The sequence below is a fragment of the Hyperolius riggenbachi genome, chromosome 4 (assembly GCF_040937935.1).
Source record: "Hyperolius riggenbachi isolate aHypRig1 chromosome 4, aHypRig1.pri, whole genome shotgun sequence".
In the NCBI taxonomy this organism is placed as follows: domain Eukaryota; kingdom Metazoa; phylum Chordata; class Amphibia; order Anura; family Hyperoliidae; genus Hyperolius; species Hyperolius riggenbachi.
In genome coordinates this window covers 27,289,316-27,305,726 of record NC_090649.1, presented here as the reverse complement: position 1 = coordinate 27,305,726, position 16,411 = coordinate 27,289,316, and the positions used below count along the sequence as shown (strand labels likewise).

The 16,411-nt window shown below is 47.4% G+C and overlaps 1 protein-coding gene across 2 annotated transcripts in view; it reads right to left on the bottom strand.

Moving 5' to 3' along the window:
- Positions 1 to 16,411, bottom strand: part of LOC137571143 (DNA (cytosine-5)-methyltransferase 3A-like) — an 80,149-nt gene that overhangs the window by 36,677 nt on the left and 27,061 nt on the right. For both annotated transcript variants that reach the window (XM_068279899.1, XM_068279901.1), the window contains exons 6-7: positions 15,644 to 15,709; positions 12,070 to 12,156 (exon numbers count right to left, since the gene is read on the bottom strand). In XM_068279899.1, coding sequence (XP_068136000.1) covers positions 12,070 to 12,156; positions 15,644 to 15,709 — 153 coding nt within the window. The remainder of the gene's footprint in view (positions 1 to 12,069; positions 12,157 to 15,643; positions 15,710 to 16,411) is intronic.

Here is a 16,411-nt window from a genome sequence, read left to right as displayed (position 1 = left end):
TAAATCACTTGTAAAAGACTTGCACAGGGGCTTAGACATTGGCCACTTCCTTAAAGGGATACTGTAGGGGGGTCGGGGGAAAATGAGCTGAACTTACCTGGGGCTTCTGATGGTCCCCCGCAGACATCCTGCGCCCGCCTAGCCACTCACCGATGCTCCGGCCCCGCCTCCGGTTCACTTCTGGAATTTCTGACTTTAAAGTCAGAAAACCACTGCGCCTGCGTTGCCGTGTCCTCGATCCCGCTGATGTCATCAAGAGCGCACAGCGCAGGCCCAGTATGGTCTGTGTCTGCGCAGTACACTCCTGGTGACATCAGCGGGAGCGAGGACACAGCAACGCAGGCGCAGTGGTTTTCTGACTTTAAAGTCAGAAATTCCAGAAGTGAACCGAAGGCGGGGCCGGAGCATTGGGGAGTGGCTGCGCCAACACAGTATGTCTGCGGGGGACCATTAGAAGCCCCGGGTAAGTTCAGCTCATTTTCCCCCGACCCCCCCCTACAGTATCCCTTTAAGCACAGCCTTTCACTGCTTTATCCTGCAGTGTTGTCGGTGATTTTAGTGTGTGCTGTCCACTGAGGAGTAGCTATATGGGTGGGCAAGGGGGAACATATGTCCCCGGGCGCAGCACTGTGAGGGGACTCAGCACGGTCACTGCTCCGTTTCTCCCTCCCTCTGCAGAAGCATTAACAGCAGCAGAATAAGGCTATCTAAAGGGGGCACATCTGGCTATCTAAACAGGGTGAAGGGGGGCACATCTGGCTAACTAAAGGGGCACATTTGGCTATTTAAGGGGGGGGCACATCTGGCTATCTGATTGGGGTAAGGGGGCACATATAGCTATCTAAATAACTTTTGACTCCACCCATGACCACATTCGGATGTGTGGCCTCGCCCATTTTGTCCAGAGGGTGGGCCCAAAAAACTGTCTTTGTCCCCGGACGCTGAAAACCCTAGCTACGCCTCTGGCTGTGCAGTCTGTGCTGTGCTGAAGTGGCCATCATGTAAGCTATGTCAGCACTATTCATTGATCCAGAAATATTTACAGCACTGTTATTTAGCCTAAAATGCTGCTTTTAACCCGAGCTCATCAATAGAAAAGAGTGAACTGTCAGACTGAAGTGGTTTCTTATCAGCTCTATGTTTGTACAAGGGCTAGTGACATCTTCCTCATAGCAGCAATTCTCAATATCATCTTCTGGTGACCATGGTGATCTAGTGACAATGACCCAGGAGAAATGGGGTGTTTCTAATGCCCCTGATTGTGTAGCGTAGCCACGCCTTTCCTCCACTGCTCAGAGTTTGTACCTGTAGACCATCGGTGTTAGGCTCCCTGCACACTGCAAATCCGTTTTCCGATTCCGATTCCGTTTCCGATTCCGTTTCCGATTTTCCTTGAATACATTCAACAGAAAAACGGATCAAAAAACGCAGCATGCAGTTAAGATTAAAAATCTGAATCGGAATCGGATGTAAAAACAGATTAAAAATCTGAATCTGAATCTGATTTGCTTGCAGTGTGCAAGAGGCCTTATTGCTGGAACAAGTGCTGCTGTCATTAGCTGGGAGGAGAGGTAGCCAAATGATTCGACCAATGATAACAATACTACATTCCATTTCTGTTAGCACGTTACTACAGGGTCAATGTACATCTATAGTAGCACTACCCTGTTTCCCTGAAATTAAGACATCCCCGAAAGTAAGTCCTAGCAGGAATTTCGAGCATGCTCGAAATATAAGCCCTACCCTGAAAGTAAGCCCTAGCGGACCTAAAGAGAAAAAGTATGGCAACTTGTGTTATTACTCAATCTTCTAACTGTAATATTAAATACTTAACGCAGGAAGAAGTAAAGGCAAGACTAAATAAATTAAAAATAGACAAGGCACCTGGCCCGGATGGCATGCATCCTCGGGTCCTAAGAGAATTAAGTTCAGTTATAGCTAAGTACACAAAAGATGCTGGTTGCCCAGCACTCAGTGGTGGGGGAAGGAAAGGTCTGCTGCACCTGTATTTATAAACAATCCCGTCCCTTTGAACCTTGCTGCAACCTGGATCCTTTGCATATAGAAGCGTGCAAGCAGGCTAAAGGATCAACACTTTGTAAACAGTACACATAGAACAGTCCGTGCACCACTTCTTATAACACATTTATTCCTCCAGTGTTGCAATGTCAGCAAATAGATTGGCACAAATACATGACAGTTTCAGGTTGCAAAACGTCTTTGTAGATACATCTGACCTGTGCCTGGATGGGTGCGGGAGGGTGACCAGGGGGAAGTAGGACTGCGCGACAGCCGTTTCGCGCCGGGCGGCGCTTGCTCACGTGCAGTAGTCCTTGGGCAAATGGCGGCGTGTACAGGCCTCCGTGATGTTACTCGGAAGCCCCGCCCACCACGCGCGCCATTGGCCCCTGTATGCTGGAACGTGATTGTGTGGGAGAGTGGGTGGGAGGAATCCAGCCTGTGACGTCTCTTGTGCTTGTGGTTGCCATGCCATTCGGGCACTCGTGTGCTAATGTAACAGATCGCCGTAACTTGGCGAATATTAGTGACATGTGCAAATTCATGTAAACATATGGTGCTCGTGCTCATTACCACATCGTGACCTGATCATTTTTCAAAGTTAATACAACAAAACTTAACAAGCTAAAACCTATGTGCATTCGTTCTGCCTATGATATACATACCACCTCGCATTGTGTCAGAATAACTGTCAGCTTTGTGCCTGAGATCCCATCTGCTTTTTATTTCTAAAAAAAACCTTTATTAGACTATATATCTAAAACTACCCTTCTCACCTGTTAAAATCACCTGAGACTGGGATAAAGTGCGAAAGACAGAGACATGTTTATGGACAAGCGTATCTCGTAGCCCTCCAGGTCTGCCCCACCTCCAAAGGGACAGGGAGCGGTGTATCCTCATATTCTCATCCCCACTTGACCAAACTGGCCCTATTCGTATATTTCCATTTCAGGAAAACGTACATGTGGGGGCAAGGGGAGGGGAAGGAGAGGAAGTAGATAATCTTACGTCCCTCACCTTACATGTTGGAGGGTACACGCTTCTATATATTTCTTTTGTACAGGGGGTCATCTGGTGTTGGACCGGGGTTAAGATCATTACGATCTGAGGAGAGGGGGAAATAAGGGGAGGGCCTATCCTCCATCCCCAGGGGCAGCAACTCCCCTGAGACACACATGTATTGCAGGTCACACGGCGGTGCAGCTACGTGGCGGTTCCGCCCTGGGGGGAGGGGGGTGGCGCAGTGGGGCCAATACAGCATCTCACTGAGCACCCCCCCCACACACACCCTTCCAGGGTAACGGACGGGGGCATGACCTCCCCTCTTCCCTAGGACCACATTAGTCCCAAAAAAAAAAAAACCACCCGCAGATCAAAGCAACCGCCTAAACCCATTTCACCCCACAAGTACCCCACTAAGGCACCGCACCATCCAAGTCTGGATCCTATGGGGAGTAAATACCCCTAGGTCCTGACCTGTACCCATCGGGCCTAACTGGCCCATAGAAGAGAGTGGGGATAAAGAGGGAGAAGAGGACAATGACCGGGGAGGGGAAAGGGCTCTGGGCACCAGAGACAACTTCCTGCACCCAGCACCTAAAGGGGAGAGTGTACATGGAAAGGGGAGGGATGTCCACTGCAGGGTCGGGCCGGGGAAAGGACAGCGCAAATCCTGGGGGCACTGAAGGGGCAAGGGAAGGGGCCGGTTGATTACTAGGGGTCAAGGAAGCAGGATAGCTCCAATCTGTCATTAAGGCCAACGGGTCCCATCACCTCTGTGCGTAAAATCAATCGTGATTCGCGTCGGGTTAGTTCCTGATCTCTGTTGCCTCCTCTTCTGGAGTTAGCAACATGTAGGAGTCCTGCAAACCTTAGGCAACTAGCCCTGCCTCCGTGTGACCCCCTGATATGTTCAATCAGGCGTGGGCAACCCTTCCCTGACTTTATGGACTTGAGATGTTCTCCCACCCTCTCCTTCAATGGCCTGGTTGTTTTGCCTATATAGAAAAAGTGACATGGACAGAGAATGGCATAGGAGACAAACTTGGTCCGACATGTAATGAAGGCCTTCACCTCCCATTGAATACCCCCCAATCTTAGATTTGTACCCTCCAACATCTGCGGGCAGTATTTACATCTGCCACACCTGTGGTTTCCCTTGGGGCGTTCCCCAGTCAACCAATTGGTTGGTGTGATGGAACGGTATTCACTGCGTGTTAGGATATCTCCCAAGGTGGGGGCCCTCCTGTACACCACACGTGGGGGATCCGGAAATATTTTCTGTAGAGTCGGGTCTCGGGTTATGAGAGACCAATTCTTCTTCACAACCTGTGAGAGTTTCCTAGCCATTGGAGTATAATCAAAAGTGTAAGTGGCCGCACCCCCCCCATCAGACTTGGATTGTCTGGCCAGAAGGGGTGCCCGTTCCCTCCCTCCAGCTCTCTCTCTGGCTCTCTCCAACTCCATCTCTTGGTAGTTCCTCGCCCGTAAGCGTGCCGTAAGCTCCCTCGCCTGGATTTCAAAGGTCTCTTGGTTGGTGTTGTTGCGTCTGAGGCGCAGGTACTGGCCGTATGGCAGGGATGATTTAACATGTTCAGGATGATAACTGCTTCTGTGCAGCAGTGAATTAACAGCTGTGGGCTTCCTGTAACCCTCACAGATCAACTTTGCCCCATCTGGTTTAACCAGAATATCCAGGAAACAAACCCCTCTGTCATTGGTTTCAGACGTAAACCTCATGTTAATCCTGTTGACGTTTAGGTACTCCATGAACCCTCCAAATTCCTCAACTGTACCCTGCCACACGACCAGCACATCGTCCACATAACGCAACCACACTTTGATCTTCCCACGAAAAGGGTTTGAAGAACCCATCACGTAGTCCTCCTCCCAGGCTCCCAAAAAGAGCCCAGCATAGGTACATGCCACAGAGGTTCCCATGGCCGTCCCGGAGGTCTGGTGGTACCACCTTCCATCGAACAAAAACGCATTATGCGTCAAGACATACCTGAGGCATTCGCACAGGTAGTCTTTGTACCCTGTGTCCTTGTTGGTCCTGTCAAGATAGCGACGCACTGCCTTGATACCTGCCTCATGGGGTATACGGCTGTACAAGCTCTCCACATCGATGGTGGCGAGCCTGCACCCCGGTCGCCAAACCACACCCTCAACGATGTTTATTGCATCCAGCGTATCTGCCTGATAGCTGGGGACCCCTCCAAGGAGGGGACGCAACAGATGGTCCAGGTAGCGGGAGAGTCGCTCCGTTAGGGACCCACACCCCGACACTATGGGCCTGCCCGGGGGGTTCACCATGGACTTGTGCAATTTGGGAAGGTGGTACCACACTGGATACCGGGGGGACACAGGTAACAGGTCTGTGGCCAACCTCTGTGACATGTACCCCAGCTCGACTCCCCGCCTTAACAAAGTGCGGAGAGTCGCCTGGTATTTCATAGTGGGATTACGGTCCAGGCGCTCGTATTGATCGCCATTCTCCAGCTGCCTGTAAGCCTCCCTCGTGTAAGCCTCTCCCGACATTATCACCACATTTCCCCCCTTGTCCGCCTGCTTCACCACCAGGTCCCGACGTTGCTGGAGCCATCTCATGGCCCGTCTCTCTGTGCCACTCAAATTGTCTGGTACCTTTTCATAACAGAGGGCCTTCATCTCGTCAGCGACCTGGTGGAAAAACTGATCTATTGGCGAACCGGGGGGGATCTGCACAGCCTGGGTGGACCTACACGCCCGGAAGGCCCCCGGGTTACCCAAGCTCAAAAGGAGGCCAGGGGAACTTCTATCATCTAGAGAACATTCTCCACCCTCCTCCCACAGCTCCTCCAGAATCCGGAGTGCCTCCATCTCCGCCTGGTCCCAATCCACCGCGGGACTGAACCCCAATGTGGAGTCTGGGATTGCCATCATCGTGGGGCCTCCATCACTCTGTCCTTGGAGCCCCCTATCCCCATTGCTGTGTATCTGTTTCAGCATCATTTTCCTAGTTGTTTTATAAAGATCTATATAAAAGTCCACAAAGTCGAAGTCCTTAGTGGGTGAAAATCCCAGGCCCTTTTTAAGAAGGGTCAGGCATGATCCCGGGATTTCTTCCCCGGTCAAATTGACCACCTGCAATTCCCCCACATCATCTCCCTCTCTCCCTCCCCCTATTCCCTGGTCCTCCTCTTCTTGGTGCCGCTGCTCCCCTGGGTGTTGCTGACTGCTAACGGGGAGTCCCAGGTCACCGTCCTTTCCATATTTGTTCCGCCCTCTGCCTCCTCGGCGGACTCGTTTCCTAAAGGGGTCGAGGCACATTGTTTGAGGGTTGGTTGCTTGGGTTTGGGCTCCGGATTACCCCTTTGTTTTTTCTTTTTGTATTGCTTGGGTTTTGGACGTTTTGCTCCTCTATCGTCCTCCGTGTCTGACCCAGAGTCTGTTGTCCAATACCCTTTGCCCCTTTTAGGGGGAACCCCTTTGTTTGGAGTGCCTCCCTGACCCCAATAGAATATCTTCCCTTTCTTGAAGTCGTCCTGGTCCCGATGATACTTCCTTAACTTCCTCGCCTTCAATTCGTTTTGTATAGGTAAGATCTTTTTTTCTATTTTGGTGATAATTGCGTCGAAGTTTTCTCCTGTTGTTGTATCATGCAACAACTCTCTGGTCTCCTGTAGCTCCCCGGAGATCTTATTGTGCTCCGCCACCGTCCGTTCCCTCACAATCTCTTGCAGGGTCCTACAATAATTCAGGTGGGCCGTCTCCCACTTTTCCATAAACTGCTTGTCCTCCCGATACTCTGATGGCTCTCTGTACGATCTAAAACCCCGGGCAATATACCCAGCTTCCTTGTACTTATTGAGCGTGGTTGCGGTCCAGAACAACTTGGTCTCCCTTTCACACAAACTTCCCAGTCTCAATTCCAACACCCTGGTCACTACCTCCCGATTGGCTGGTGCAGGACTGACGCTGTGATCAAAAATAGTACTTGCTCCAGCGCGACCTTCCGATACACCTTGGCTGATGAGTGGATAATCTAGGGAGGAATCGCTGTCACTCCCTGATGTCTGTAGCTCCACATCCGGTGTTCCCCCTTCCGCATACATCAATGCAACTGGTGCTCAGGGCTATAGTATTAATTCAGTACACAAAAGATGCTGGTTGCCCGGCACTCAGTGGTGGGGGAAGGAAAGGTCTGCTGCACCTGTATTTATAAACAATCCCGTCCCTTTGAACCTTGCTGCAACCTGGATCCTTTGCATATAGAAGCGTGCAAGCAGGCTAAAGGATCAACACTTTGTAAACAGTACACATAGAACAGTCCGTGCACCACTTCTTATAACACATTTATTCCTCCAGTGTTGCAATGTCAGCAAATAGATTGGCACAAATACATGACAGTTTCAGGTTGCAAAACGTCTTTGTAGATACATCTGACCTGTGCCTGGATGGGTGCGGGAGGGTGACCAGGGGGAAGTAGGACTGCGCGACAGCCGTTTCGCGCCGGGCGGCGCTTGCTCACGTGCAGTAGTCCTTGGGCAAATGGCGGCGTGTACAGGCCTCCGTGATGTTACTCGGAAGCCCCGCCCACCACACGCGCCATTGGCCCCTGTATGCTGGAACGTGATTGTGTTCCAGCATACAGGGGCCAATGGCGCGCGTGGTGGGCGGGGCTTCCGAGTAACATCACGGAGGCCTGTACACGCCGCCATTTGCCCAAGGACTACTGCACGTGAGCAAGCGCCGCCCGGCGCGAAACGGCTGTCGCGCAGTCCTACTTCCCCCTGGTCACCCTCCCGCACCCATCCAGGCACAGGTCAGATGTATCTACAAAGACGTTTTGCAACCTGAAACTGTCATGTATTTGTGCCAATCTATTTGCTGACATTGCAACACTGGAGGAATAAATGTGTTATAAGAAGTGGTGCACGGACTGTTCTATGTGTACTGTTTACAATCAGTTATAGCTAAGCCCCTTTATCTTATCTTTTGTGACTCTCTTGCAACTAGCAGAGTCCCAGTGGATTGGCGTACAGCCCACGTTTTCCCATTATTTAAGAAGGGCAAAAAATCTGATCCAGGAAATTATAGACCTGTAAGCTTAACATCAGTTGTATGCAAACTATTTGAGGGGTTACTAAGAGATACTATACATGACTTCATAGTAGAAAATAATCTTATTTCTCAGCATCAACATGGGTTTACTAAAGACAGGTCCTGTTTGACTAACATGCTCAGCTTTTATGAGGTAGTGAATGCTAATATGGATATTGGGAATGCTGTAGATGTGATATACTTGGACTTTGCAAAGGCCTTCGACACTGTTCCCCACAGAAGTCTGGTGCAAAAGTTGAGGATGCAAGGACTGGGGAAGAGTCTGTGTGCATGGATAGGGAACTGGCTAATGGACAGAAAACAAAGAGTTGTGGTCAATGGATCGTACTCAAAATGGGAGACTGTTAGCAGTGGGGTCCCACAGGGGTCTGTACTGGGTCCAGTGCTCTTCAATTTATTTATTAATGACCTAGTAGATGCAGTAGTGAGCAATGTTGCTATTTTTGCAGATGATACAAAATTGTGCAGAATCATCAACTCTCAGGAAGATAGTGTCATATTGCAACAGGATCTGGATAGGATGGCTATATGGGCACATACATGGCAGATGAAATTCAATGTTGACAAATGTAAAGTCATGCATTTTGGTCGTACCAATGGTCTAGCACCATACAAAATAAATGGGATACAGTTGGGAACATCAAACTTGGAGAAGGACTTAGGAGTACTCATCGACAACAAGTTAAATAATCGTACTCAATGCCAAGCCGCTGCAGCTAAAGCGAACAAAATTTTGGGATGCATTAAAAGGGAAATAAAAACTCGAGATGCTAGCATAATATTGCCCCTGTTTAACTCTCTAGTAAGGCCACATCTGGAATATGGAATTCAGTTCTGGGCACCACATTACAAAAAAGATATTGCAGTTTTAGAGCAGGTGCAGAGACGAGCTACAAAATTGATACGTGGGATGGAAGGTCTCGCTTACCAAGAAAGGTTAGATAAACTGGGTTTATTTAGTCTAGAGAAAAGACGCCTTAGAGGAGATCTAATTAACATGTATAAATACATTAGAGGGCAATATAATAGCTTGGCGGATGAGCTTTTTGTCCCTAGGCCTTCTCAAAGGACTAGAGGACATGAGCTGCGCATGGAGGAAAAAACGTTTTAGCCATTTATTTAGGAAAGGGTTCTTTACAGTAAGAGTGGTTAAGATGTGGAATGCATTGCCACAGGAAGTCGTTATGGCAAACTCTATACCTGCATTTAAAGGGGGCTTAGATGCTTTCCTTGCGTTGAAAGACATCCATGGCTACAATTACTAGGTTATGCCTAATGATGTTGATCCAGGGATTTTATCTGATTGCCATCTGGAGTCAGGAAGGAATTTTTCCCATTTGGGGCTAATTGGACCATGCCTTGTAAGGGTTTTTTCGCCTTCCTCTGGATCAACAGGGGTATGTGGGGGACGGGCTGGAGTTGTACTTTGTACTGGTTGAACTCGATGGACGAATGTCTTTTTTCAGCCAAAATAACTATGTAACTATGTAACTGGAGCCAATGGTCTCACGGGCAGGACCATGGCTCTGTCTTTGGGTCAATAACTGCACTCACTGCTAGTTGAGTAGTTCCCATAGGCTTAAGCTCAGGGGCATAGCGACATGAGGAAAAGAAGAAGATGCAGGGGGACATTGGAGGACATGGGGCAAACCGTAGCATGGAGCTGAGGGTAAGAGGAGGATGCAGAGGGACACATGGGAAACAGCGACAGACGCAGAGGAGGACATGGGGGGGAGCACGAGAAACAGGAAGACAGGGGATAGAGGAGGACACAGGGATAGAGGATACAGGGGCACACAAGAGGTGGAACCAGCAGAGGAAGAGGCGGCACAGTGGGGAAGGCAGGAGGACACACAGCATAGAACTTGTGTGTTCCATAGAAATATAAGACATCCCCTGAAAATAAGCCCTAGCACAACTTTTGGAGCAAAAATTAATATTAGACACTGTTTTATTTTTAGGTAAACAGGGTTGTAAATACAATTTAGACAGTCCCCGCACCCCCGTTCCCTTTTCCATTATGACCAGTATGTATTCTTTAACCAAATGCGGACCGACGCAGTACAAATCTACGTCCAGCAGGTGGTGCTGCCGCTCTGACTGGGTGTAGATTCAACGTCCTTGCAAACTAAGCATGCAGCCGCGATCGTACGCACCCGAGAGGGGAGATTGAGCTTTCACATGACAGCTGACATCTCCCCTCAGTGATCAGGAGTCATGGCGATCGGCTCCTGATCACGTGATCACTATTAGAGCAGTGGCAGTGGGAGGGGAAGAAGAGGATCCACTCACCTTCCTGACGTTCCCCCAACGATCGGTGCTCCCCTCTGCTCTGGCCGGCATTCCCGCTCGCTCTGATTCTAATGTCAGGTCCTGGCTTGATGATGTCATCAAGCTGCGACCCGGAACTTAGAGTCAGTGCGAGCGGGAATGCCGGCCAGAGCAGAGGGGGCTAGAGCTGCTCATCGCAGGACCCAGAGAGGTGAGTAAAGGCTAATGGCTGTCATGGGGGCACTAGGCTAAACTGGGGGCACAAATGACTGAATAACTATACTGGGGATCCGGCTGCCTGACCGGATCCCCCCCGGGATAATGCCCTGGTCCTTAAGGGGGGTTAGGCTGCCGGTCCACAAAAGGTTAAACGAGGACTCAAAGGACACATTCCCACCAGAATGTTATTGTGGTTATTTTAAAGGAAACCTGAAATGAAAGGCATATGGAGGCTGCCATATTTATTCCCTTTTAAGCAATACCAGTTGCCTGGCTGTCCTGCTGATCCTCTGCCGCTAATGATTTAAGGCTTTGTTCCCATTTGTGCCGGACCACGAGCAGCCAGAGGGAGCCAATGGTACGGCTGGAGGCCGGGGCAGATGTGCTCTCCATGTGCTGTATGAGGGAATGCATCTGCCTAATCTGCCTACCTTAAAGTGCACCTGAACTCTTGCACAGGACAGAAGGTAAACATGAGAAATGCACCCTGTATGTATTTAAAGAGTTTAGCCTGTCTAATTCCCCCTCATCTGTGAGTAATCGCAAGCTGTTATTTGTTCCCTCAGCTGTGTCAGGTGACTGCTATGGCACAGCTGCTAATTTGTAACACTAGATGTTAAAGGGAACCAGAGACGAAGCACCCTTGTGTATTTTACCATAGAAATCAGTGGGAACATTAGAGAAAACATTTACCATGCTCTCTGTTCCATCCTCACTGCTAAAAGTGTCTGTTATCTAGCTGAGATAAGAATCCCGGACTGAGCATTGATTCTGGCTTTGCTATAATGACTCAGCTATAATGATTCCTGAGCAAAGCCAGCAGGGGGCAGGCTTGGACTTGAAGACAGCAAAGAACACAGTCTCAGCTATAATTATTCTGTAGCAAAGCCAGACCGACTGCTTAGTCGGGATTCTTATCTTAGAGGTGATAACAGGCAAATTAAACAGAGAACAATGTAACAAAGAGCAGATTAGGTGTTTACTGTCATGTTCCCACTGATTTATAAGGTAAAATACATGAGGTTGCTTCATCTCTGGTTCTCTTTAACAATATGTCTGTTTCCATGAAAGCGGGAAGTAGACGCATTGCAGATTATTTGTAGGTTTTGCATCAGCTGTAACAAAGAAATGTTTTTCTTTAAAGGATGTTATGCTGTTGCTTATCTTTTAGCGCAGAGCGTTCTGAGTAGCAGTTCTGAGTTCAGGTGTTCTGTAATGCTGGGCATGTACCATACAATCTTCTCTGCACAATCTTGTTTCTCTTATGTAGCATAAAGACCACAGACTGAATATACTTTGAACAAATAGTTTAGGGCTGGCTGTTGGGTTGTTGTGCTACACAGAAGTGGTACATTTGCACATGATTGTACAGAGGCGATTGCATGGTGTGGGATCATCTTAAAACTGACATGAATTTATTCTACCTCCCTTATAAATATAACAATGTACTCCCACCTGTGCTGTCCTCTTTTTCGGCTTTCCCTTGATCCTCTTCCGTGTCGAATATGTCATTGTCTGGCTGCAGGAAGGCGGGTCTGCATTCTGCTTGACAGGAAGAGAGGGCAGCCAATCACACTTCTTATGCAGGGCAGTGATGATAAGCAATCAACATGTACAATACTCAATACCTCAGAGGACAGCCAATCACACTTCTCATGCAGGGCAGTGATGATAAGCAATCACCATGTATAATGCTCAATACCTCAGAGGACAGCCAATCACACCTCTCATGCAGGGCAGTGATGATAAGCAATCACCATGTACAATACTTGATACCTCAGAGGACAGCCAATCACACTTCTCATGCAGGGCAGTGATGATAAGCAATCACCATGTACAATACTCAATACCTCAGAGGACAGCCAATCACACCTCTCATGCAGGGCAGTGATGATAAGCAATCACCATGTACAATGCTCAATACCTCAGAGGACAGCCAATCACACCTCTCATGCAGGGCAGTGATGATAAGCAATCACCATGTACAATACTTCGTTACCTCAGAGGACAGCCAATCACACACTTCTCATGCAGGGCAGTGATGATAAGCAATCACCATGTACAATGCTCGATACCTCAGAGGACAGCCAATCACACTTCTCATGCAGGACAGTGATGATAAGCAATCACCATGTACAATACTTGATACCTCAGAGGACAGCCAATCACACTTCTCATGCAGGACAGTGATGATAAGCAATCACCATGTACAATACTTGATACCTCAGAGGACAGCCAATCACACATCTCATGCAGGACAGTGATGATAAGCAATCACCATGTACAATACTTCGTTACCTCAGAGGACAGCCAATCACATACTTCTCATGCAGGGCAGTGATGATAAGCAATCACCATGTACAATGCTCGATACCTCAGAGGACAGCCAATCACACCTCTCATGCAGGGCAGTGATGATAAGCAATCACCATGTACAATACTCGATACCTCAGAGGACAGCCAATCACACTTCTCATGCAGGGCAGTGATGATAAGCAATCACCATGTACAATACTCGATACCTCAGAGGACAGTCAATCACACTTCTCATGCAGGGCAGTGATGATAAGCAATCACCATGTATAATACTCGATACCTCAGAGGACAGCCAATCACACTTCTCATGCAGGGCAGTGATGATAAGCAATCACCATGTACAATACTCGATACCTCAGAGGACAGTCAATCACACTTCTCATGCAGGGCAGTGATGATAAGCAATCACCATGTATAATACTCAATACCTCAGAGGACAGCCAATCACACCTCTCATGCAGGGCAGTGATGATAAGCAATCACCATGTACAATACTCGATACCTCAGAGGACAGCCAATCACACTTCTCATGCAGGGCAGTGATGATAAGCAATCACCATGTACAATACTCAATACCTCAGAGGACAGCCAATCACACACTTCTCATGCAGGGCAGTGATGATAAACAATCACCATGTACAATACTCGATACCTCAGAGGACAGCCAATCACACTTCTCATGCAGGGCAGTGATGATAAGCAATCACCATGTACAATACTCGATACCTCAGAGGACAGTCAATCACACACTTCTCATGCAGGGCAGTGATGATAAGCAATCACCATGTACAATACTCGATACCTCAGAGGACAGCCAATCACACCTCTCATGCAGGGCAGTGATGATAAGCAATCACCATGTACAATACTCAATACCTCAGAGGACAGCCAATCACACCTCTCATGCAGGGCAGTGATGATAAGCAATCACCATGTACAATACTCAATACCTCAGAGGACAGCCAATCACACTTCTCATGCAGGGCAGTGATGATAAGCAATCACCATGTACAATGCTCGATACCTCAGAGGACAGCCAATCACACTTCTCATGCAGGGCAGTGATGATAAGCAATCACCATGTACAATACTCAATACCTCAGAGGACAGCCAATCACACCTCTCATGCAGGGCAGTGATGATAAGCAATCACCATGTACAATACTCGATACCTCAGAGGACAGCCAATCACACTTCTCATGCAGGGCAGTGATGATAAGCAATCACATGTATAATCCTCAATATCAGAGGACAGCCAATCACACTTCTCATGCAGGGCAGTGATGATAAGCAATCACCATGTACAATGCTCGATACCTCAGAGGACAGCCAATCACACCTCTCATGCAGGGCAGTGATGATAAGCAATCACCATGTACAATACTCAATACCTCAGAGGACAGCCAATCACACACTTCTCATGCAGGACAGTGATGATAAGTAGTCACCATGTACAATACTCGATACCTCATGGCGGCGCTTCGCTGGGGCATGCTGGGCAATAAGTAAACCGAGGGTCTTATCTATTTGTCTTAAATACCTCACAATCCTTGCAAAATCCCTTGTAATTGATGTATCTACAACAATTGCTAAATATGTTAAGGAGAATGGTGGGAATAAGGCAAAAACATTTTTTCAAAAAGATCTTGTAGTTTTTTAGAAAATCGATTTTAAAAATGCAAAGGAAAAATGTTTTTTAAACTGTCATTTTTCTGAGTTTAAAAACCATTTTTCCTTTGCATATTTAAAATATTTAAAGTCGATTTTCTCAAAAACTACAAAGTCTTTTTGAAAATGTATTTTTGCTTTATTCCCACCATAGATCAGGTGGGAACATATGTATATTAAGGAGAATGGTGGGAATAAGGCAATAAAAATATTTTTCAAAAAGACCTTGTGGTTTTTGAGAAATCCAATCTTAAATATGCAACGGCAAAATGTTTTTTTTAAACTCAGAAATTTGACAGTTTAAAAAACATTTTTCCTTTGCATTTTTAAAATTGATTTTCTCAAAAACTACAACGTCTTTTTAAACAAATTGTGCCTTGTTTCCACCATTCTTCTCAACATATGTAGCGATTTTGGTGAATGTATAGGGGCCTTGCTATTAACTGCTAAAGTCGGCACGAAATTGCGCGAAAATTATGCAAAATTACAAAAGCGTTACACAAAATGAATTGAATGTCTAAACCGTAGCTACATAGGGCCATAGCTGCAAAAATGTACGCAAAATTCTGCGTAATCGTAATTAGCAGATTACGATCATTACTACCTGAGAAGAATGGAATAAAAGGTTTTTTACTCACCTGGGGCTTCCTCCAGCCCCCTGTTGTCGATCTGCTCCCTCTATGTTCTCCCGGTCCCCCCCCCCCGTTTGTAGCGCTGTCAGCCACGTAAAGTGCGTGACTCAGCTCAGTCGCTGACTACTGCGCATGCGCGGTCCCGTCCATCCACACTGGTGTATTGTGCTCCAGCCCCATTTAAGACTGTATTCAGACTGTGACTGTTCTTGTGCGAAAGGCTCCCAGCCACAGGAGCGCGAAGAGCAGTTCCTCTACAGACACGCCCAGCTGCCACTTTCTATTCAGCTGCTCAATCAGCTCAGCTGTCTCAAGAGGGATTTATCAGACAACATATCCCCCTAGCAGGACACATTTATTATCAACCCCATCAAAAGATTCACATTATCCAAATGCAGCAACACAAGGACCACCTTTATTGCAATCTTCTTTCGTTTTCTCCAAGTCCTCATAAGACCCCAGGAGGTTCTTGTCATGTTCTGAATGAAAGAGAGAAAAAGGAAATAAAACAATACGGTAGTAGATCACCGAGTCAGCACCATCAAAGTAACCAAATATAGTTATTTAATAACCCCCCCCAAATAAAATAAAAAAAACAGTAAACAGCCGTCCATATTGTTTGGGGCGTGTAACCCTTTGTCAAGCCGTGCAGCTGTCAACAATATATAACAAAATATAACTCACTCTTTTAATGGTAACTGACCATAATTGGTAAGGTTTCTTGGTCTTAGTTGTCTTCTTCGGAAAGATCGCCAAAATAGTCTAGTCAAGAGTTACCTCAGATGTGCGGTCCCATCCATTCGCCAACTCGTGTTCCTGAACCTGGGAGCATTCTGTGCATGCGCAGTTAGCGGTCTTTACAATGTGCGCATGCGCAAAACACTCCCAGCTACGGGGAGTGTGATTGATATTGGATTGTGAGCTCCTCTGATGACATTCAGTGACATCATGTCATGTGAGAGGTACTTTCAGAGCTAAGCCTTAAAACTGACAACACATTCCTGAAGAAAACTCTTCCTAAAGCCCAATAAACCATAATTTACAGATCAGGGAATTTTTATTTTACTCCTGGTAAATAAAACTACCTCACAATAAAAGTTATAGACTAATCATGCATTCTCCTGTTTGGCCACTAGATGTCACTCTTGCACTATGATAAAAACTGGCACCAGTAGCTTTCA